Source organism: Salmo trutta, chromosome 38 (genome assembly GCF_901001165.1).
Source record: "Salmo trutta chromosome 38, fSalTru1.1, whole genome shotgun sequence".
NCBI lineage: Eukaryota > Metazoa > Chordata > Actinopteri > Salmoniformes > Salmonidae > Salmo > Salmo trutta.
In genome coordinates this window covers 7,201,516-7,209,039 of record NC_042994.1, presented here as the reverse complement: position 1 = coordinate 7,209,039, position 7,524 = coordinate 7,201,516, and the positions used below count along the sequence as shown (strand labels likewise).

The following is a 7,524-nucleotide window of genomic DNA, read 5'->3' as shown; positions in this document are numbered from 1 at the left end:
TGACATTTAACATTCTTAAAATAAGTGGTGATCCTAACTGACCAAAGACAGGGATTTTTTTACTAGGATTAAATGTCAGAAATTGTGAAAAACTGAGTTTAAATGTTTTTGACTCAGGTGTATGTAAACTTCCAACTTCAACTGTACATACATGTGCGTCTCTGTTTGTGTCGTCATAAGTCATCGCGGACTGCTAATAGTACGCTGGGTGGATGGGTAAGGTTTAAACAAAGTGTTCCCGGTACAGGACTCGTAATACGTTTGAGTAGTTTTGTCCATCTTGGGGTGTGTGCCAGCCGGCCCGCTCGGTGCATTACATGAGGGGAGGAGGGGCTATTTTTAAGGCAGAGGGCACAAAAAGAGCAGAGTTACAGCATGTTAACCTTTAGGGTCAGGTCTGATACGTAAACCCACCCCATCTAAAAAAAACTCCTCTGAACTCATGCTGGGGAAAATAACTCCCTGCCTGAGAACCAGCGGCCTGGCCCCAGTGAGAAATGACTCTTCAGTGGGCCATTCATGGGCTGGTAGGGGCAGAAAACAGATGGGGTACAGGTGACGAAACACACACGGACACACACAATGCCTAGTGAAATTTAAAGGGATATTACACTTCCAAATTAAAGTTTGTCAGATTTTTTCAGACATCTACAGTAGTCTCATGTCAAGACAAAAGCACGTCCCTCGACATTGGGGCAGAAAACAGTTCAGTGGGCTGTTCATGGGCCTTGGCTGGGGCGGCAGGAGCGGAAACAGTTCAGCGGGCCGTTCATGGGCCGGCAGGGGGAGAAAACACATAAGTGGGCTGTGGCTTGGATGCCAGAGGCACCCTCGCATACAAGGCACAGAGCCAGAGTAGGATCGGTACTGTCAAAGAATAATATGTCAAAAACATGATATCACATTGTTCCTTTAGACCCTCTTTGTTGCACCAACAACAACACAGCTACTTTGTATTCTCTCTTTGCTACTTTACATTCTGTCGTAGACATTGCACGTGGAATGGAGGTCAATACGCCTCTCTGTGCTAACTGATGTGTACTATACACTGCACCTAAAGTGGCTAGGGCAGATCTCAGGCACTAGGTCAGTACAGAACATACTATAAGGACACTTCAATCCCTATAGTATTGTAATTACTTCGCCACCATGGCCTATTTATTGCCTTTCCTCTCTTATCCTACCTCATTTGCACATGCTGTATATAGATTTTTCTACTGTATTATTGATTGTATGTTTGTTTATTCCATGTGTAACAACTGTGTTGTTGTATGTGTCGAACTGCTTTGCTTTATCTTGGCCAGGTCGCAGTTGTAAATGAGAACTTGTTCTCCACTAGCCTACCTGGTTAAATAAATAGTCAATACAGGGGTCTCTGGGAGTAAACTGAATCACCAGAACACTTTCTCTGCAGTGCTGAACGGCATAGATTAGTTAGACCCCCCTGCCAGCACCCATCAGTTGTCAATCCTTCCTTCACTCTGATCTAAGGTACTGGAACAGCTGTGTAAGAGCCTTAACCATTCATCTGGACTGACAAGCCATTGTTCATTGTGATTTATGACACATAACGTGTGAAAGAGGATAGTTTGTTGAAAGGTATGGTGATGGCGTGACAATGCCAATATCGATATGTCCTCGTTAGAGCTATGTTAGATATTTATCTTTCGGGGAATAACAAAGGCATGGGGGGGGGGGGTTGCAGTGGAAAGGTGATTAATCATTCAAACAATTAAACCTAACAGATAGGTAATTACCTATCAATGATGTTACAAAATGAACTAGATAAGGAAGATAGGTTCCAGCTCTGTCAGTGATGACCACAATACCTTAGTATAGCAGGATAACACACTACCCCCATCCCCTAGACCAGACAGAGGGTAGAATTACACCAACTTTCCCACCAATATCTCTTTGACAACTGGCTTATTCTAGGATGCCAACTCAGAGAGGTTTCAGCATTGAGATGGTACCTATATGGTTTGGCTGTTAGTGCTAGCATTGAAGTAAATGACAACATCTAGGTTACAATTGGACAAAAAAAAAACATCTATTTTTTATGGGAGTCCTTTTTTGGAAAAGAGCACTGACTATTACATTGTACAAAGTAGCCAGGTTCACTTTACATATCCATTTACATCACTTAAATCATGATATTTTTTAGACAACCATCTGTGAGAAACTGAATTAATGATTACTTTATAGGCGCTGAGACGCGAATATTGCGGCTGTGCAGCCAAGTTGTATTGCACTCTTCAAAAGCTTGTATCCGGGTAGCTAAAACAAAAGAAAGAAAACAAGAAAACCTTTATCAGAAGAGTTCAAAGTATATGACGTTTGACAGTGAACAGTGAAGGAATGGAACACCACAGTGTTCCCAAGTCGCATGCAATCTTTCCCACCATGACCCAGTTTTGGAGGAATCAAAGCATTTGAGTGGGAGATAATGAGACGGAATCCCTTACTTGTTTTTATGGAATAAATTTAAAAGGAAAACCCATAATGATCCAGGGACAATAAACCACAACATAAAAAGACTGGGGAACACTGAGACATCACTATGCAACAACAACAAAACACAAAAACATCATTATTGACCAATCATGATATATTGCTTGCTTGATTTTTACTCGAGGGGCTTTGAGATTCTATGGAAAGCGCTTCAGAAATGTAACAAATTATGATTCATTACTATTAGAACTGAACTCAATCAATTGTCCCGTGTGGCTCAGTTGGTAGAGCATGGTGTTTGCAACGCCAGGGTTGTGGGTTCAATTCCCACTGGGGACCAGTACGGGAAACAAAATGTATGAAATGTATGCATTCACTACTGTAAGTCTGCTAAATGACTAAAATGTAAAATGTAAGATTCACTCCACCAGCCATAGCTGTTGTCAATAAGAGAATAACAACAGAAGCTTAAGAAAATGATTAAATGGAGTAAAACCTAAAGATCAAAGTGGGAAAGAGGGCTTACAGATTCAGCATCGTGCTCCAGTCCTGTATCATGATGTTCCATCTCATCATCTCGGAATTCCTTTATTAACTGTATGGAAAATAAATGGCCACATTCACTTCTCAGAAATCAAGACAACAAACACTCAAGACAAAGTACAGTATGCATTAGTAAATAATAGGGGTAGGGTTTTACCTGACCAGGAAAGTACGAGGGTCCTCACTTGCTTCTATAGCCACAAAGTCATAAATCCCGCCCATTTCTACAATTTCTCTTCTTAAAATCTGATTTTAAAAGTACCCTAACCTTAACCACACTGCTAACCTTATGCCTAACCTTAAATGAAAGACCAAAAAGCCTACATTTTGACTTTTTGGCTGTGGAATCTGACTTTGTGGCTATAGAAGCTACTGTAAACCAAGTAAGAGCCCTAACTGGGGCACAGAATTTTTCTTGATAGAGCCCAGAGTTGTTCCTGGTCAGAAAAACTCTATGCCCCATGGTATGAGGGATGGTTCATTATCTTACTTTTAACAGCTCTACATATCTGTCTGGGTCCTCCTCCATGAGGGCTCTGATCTGGCTGTTGTAGTGCTCAGAAATGCTCTCCTCCACAGCCACAGTACAGGCCATGGCCCCTTCTTTACCCAGCAGAGCGGTGCCTGCTCCTAGGGGGGACACACAACAGAATATGGTCTATCCCCCCCGAGTACCATATGTATCATACTGTTGTATTGGATTATTGTCTTATTGCAACAGAACTCACAGACACAGTATACATGACAATAGCACTTTTTAAGTACTTACCTACAGACCCATTTTATTTCATTAAACCTAGGCTACTTATTTCAGAATGTAAAATATACATCCATTCCCTTTGTTTATTTGTCAGGCATATGTGACAACTGTTGACTGTCTTGTTCCTTACCTAGTAAAAAACCTGCAACGTTCCAGAGGGGCAACAGCAACGTTGGGCGAACTCTGTTCTCTGCAAGGATCTCACTGAATTTGGCAAGATGCTTCTTCTCTTGATCCCACATTTCCTTGAAGCATAGTGAATATGAATATATAATTGAGGATGCTGGAATGTCAACATTTTGTTTTTGTGGGTCACCAAGCACTGACAACATGATTACATCCATTCACTTTAATTGTTGTCATAATGTTAACTTTGGGATACTGGAATGGTAGCCAATAGTGACTCATCTAAAAAACAAAACAAGTAGTTAGGCTATTGTCGTCTGCCAGAATGAAAGAAAAGTAGCTACATCTGTGCATGTGTAATGCAGACTACCTGTACCTGAATAAGCGGTCCTGTCTGTGACCTTCCCAACACTGCCATCTGGCCGGCGTAGATGCGGTTGGCACCGTATTCCCCTGCGTGGTCCACCCTCAACATACTGTGCAGCAAAGCCTTCTCTGCTTCGTCGCGCGGGGGCGGTATCACACTGTATGCCCGAGAACTGAGCTGTACTGGTAGTGCTTTAAACAGGACGAAAAAGTTGATTAAAATATGTAGCTATCTTACTTTGCAGTCGAACATGTCACTTGAAATACCGTTTTTTTTTTTGCAGAACAACATGGCTATAACGAATGAAGTGTCCCACCCCTTACAAAAGCACCATGTAAACAAAAGGTGAAATTGCCAGTTAAGTTCGTTTGTTAGCTAACGTTAGCTAATAACTATCTCTAGCTGCAAAGCTCACTTGAGCGGCTATGAGGATGCAAGTAAGACAGAAACTGACCACTGACAAATTATATATGACTAGCTAAGCCATTCGTAGGTCAGCATTCATGTATGAACACTGAGCAGACTTGTTTTTAGCATTGTAGCTAACTAGCTAAACAGCATTGAGTGCCTACCTCTGTGCTTCAAACAACATTGCCGTATCCTCAAAGGACTGAAAACATGCGTCCAGTCATGCAATGCAATATGTGCAAAAACGGCTCGTTGCATTGCTAAGTGAATAGTTATTTGGCTCTATTATTCTGTAATCAACATATGTTACATATGCAGGTTGTCATTGAAATGTGCCTGCTAGTGGAGGTGGCGCGGTCAAATGACGTCTCCTTCTTCCATGAATTAATAGCGGCCCGCAAATAAAGGTTTAAGGTGCATGCCGCCACCTACTGTCCTGGAATGTGTGGTCAATCACGGTTTCCATTAACTCTACATTGTTATATACAGTGCATTCGAAAAGTATTCAAACCACTTTACTTTTTGTACATTTTGTTACGTTACAGCCTTATTATAAACTGGATTAAATACATGTTTGTCCTCATCAATCTACACACAATAACCCATAATGACAAAGCAAAAACAGGTTTTTAGAAATGTTTAAAAATGTATATAAAATAAAAAACAGAAATACCTTATTTACATAAGTATTCAGATCCTTTGCTATGAGACTCGAATTTGAACTCAGGTGCATCCTGTTTCCATCGATCATCCTTCAGATGTTTCTACGACTTGATTGGAGTCCACCTGTGGTAAATTCAATTGATTGGACATAATTTGGAAAAGCACACACCTGTCTATATAAAGGTCCCACAGTTGACTAGTCAGGATCGAAGGAAAGATTAACAAAGCAAAGTACAGAGAGTAACCTGCTCCAGAGCGCCCTAAGAACACAGCCAAGACAACGCAGGAGTGGCTTTTGGACAAGTCTCTGAATGTCCTTGAGTGGCCCAACCAGAGCCTGGACTTGAACCTGATCAAACATCTCTGGAGAGACCTGAAAATAGCTGTTCAGAGACGGGTCTGAATACTTATGCAAATGTAATATTTACGCCCGACTAGCATCACTACTCTGGACGGTTCTGACCTAGAATATGTGGACAACTACAAATACCTAGGTGTCTGTTTAGACTGTAAACTCTCCTTCCAGACTCACATTAAGCATCTCCAATCCAAAATTAAATCTAGAATCGGCTTCCTATTTCGCAACAAAGCATCCTTCACTCATGCCGCCAAACATACCCTCGTAAAACTGACTATCTTACCAATCCTTGACTTCGGCGATGTCATTTACAAAATAGCCTTCAACACTCTACTCAGCAAACTGGATGTAGTCTATCACAGTGCCATCCGTTTTGTGACCAAAGCCCCATATACTACCCATCACTGCGACCTCAATGCTCTCGTTGGCTGGCCCTCACTACATATCCGTCGCCAAACCCACTGGCTCCAGGTCATCTATAAGTCTTTGCTAGGTAAAGCCCCGCCTTATCTCAGCTCACTGGTCACCATAGCAACACCTACCCGGGGTAAGCGCTCCAGCAGGTACAGTGGGGGGAAAAAAGTATTTGATACCCTGCTGATCTTGTACGTTTGCCCACTGACAAAGAAATGATCAGTCTATAATTTTAATTGTAGGTTTATTTGAACAATGAGAGACAGAATAACAACAAAAAGTCCAGAAAAACGAATGTCAAAAATGTTATAAATTGATTTGCATTTTAATGAGGGAAATAAGTATTTGACCCCCTCTCAATCAGAAAGATTTCTGGCTCCCAGGTGTCTTTTATACAGGTAATGAGCTGAGATTAGGAGCACACTCTTAAAGGGAGTGCTCCTAATCTCAGCTTGTTAACTGTATAAAAGACACCTGTCCACAGAAGCAATCAATCAATCAGATTCCAAACTCTCCACCATGGCCAAGACCAAAGAGCTCTCCAAGGATGTCAGGGACAAAATTGTAGACCTACACAAGGCTGGAATGGGCTACAAGACCATCGCCAAGCAGCTTGGTGAGAAGGTGACAACAGTTGGTGCGATTATTCGCAAATGGAAGAAACACAAAAGAACTGTCAATCTCCCTCGGCCTGGGGCTCCATGCAAGATCTCACCTCGTGGAGTTGCAATGATCATGAGAACGGTGAGGAATCAGCCCAGAACTACACGGGAGGATCTTGTTAATGAGCTCAAACCATAGTCACCTAGAAAACTATTGGTAACACACTACGCCGTGAAGGACTGAAATCCCGCAGCGCCCGCAAGGGAAAGCACATATACATGCCCGTCTGAAGTTTGCCAATGAACGTCTGAATGATTCAGAGGACAACTGGGTGAAAGTGTTGTGGTCAGATGAGACCAAAATGGAGCTCTTTGACATCAACTCAACTCGCCGTGTTTGGAGGAGGAGGAATGCTGCCTATGACCCCAAGAACACCATTCCCACTGTCAAACATGGAGGTGGAAACATTATGCTTTGGGGGTGTTTTTCTGCTAAGGGGACAGGACAACTTCACCGCATCAACGGGACGATGGACGGGGCCATGTACTGTCAAATCTTGGGTGAGAACCTCCTTCCCTCAGCCAGGGCATTGAAAATGTGTCGTGGATGGGTATTCCAGCATGACAATGACCCAAAACACACGGCCAAGGCAACAAAGGAGTGGCTCAAGAAGAAGCACATTAAGGTTCTGGAGTGACCTAGCCAGTCTCCAGACTGGTCGTCCCCAAAGCCAAAACTTACTTTTGCCACCTTTCCTTCCAGTTCTTTGCTACCAATGTCTAGAACGAATTGCAAAAATCTCTGAAGCTGAAGTCTTATATCTCCCTCGCT

At 42.4% G+C, this 7,524-nt stretch overlaps 1 protein-coding gene across 1 annotated transcript; it reads right to left on the bottom strand.

Moving 5' to 3' along the window:
- Positions 1-2,025: 2,025 nt before the first annotated feature.
- LOC115178313 (5-demethoxyubiquinone hydroxylase, mitochondrial) lies at positions 2,026-5,016 on the bottom strand. Its single transcript, XM_029739445.1, has 6 exons — positions 4,820-5,016; positions 4,257-4,438; positions 3,885-3,999; positions 3,485-3,624; positions 2,978-3,046; positions 2,026-2,277 (listed from the first exon to the last, which is right to left on the bottom strand). Exons 1-6 carry the CDS (start codon positions 4,911-4,913, stop codon positions 2,200-2,202), a joined length of 678 nt encoding a protein of 225 aa, XP_029595305.1. The 5' UTR covers positions 4,914-5,016; the 3' UTR covers positions 2,026-2,199.
- Positions 5,017-7,524: the final 2,508 nt, after the last annotated feature.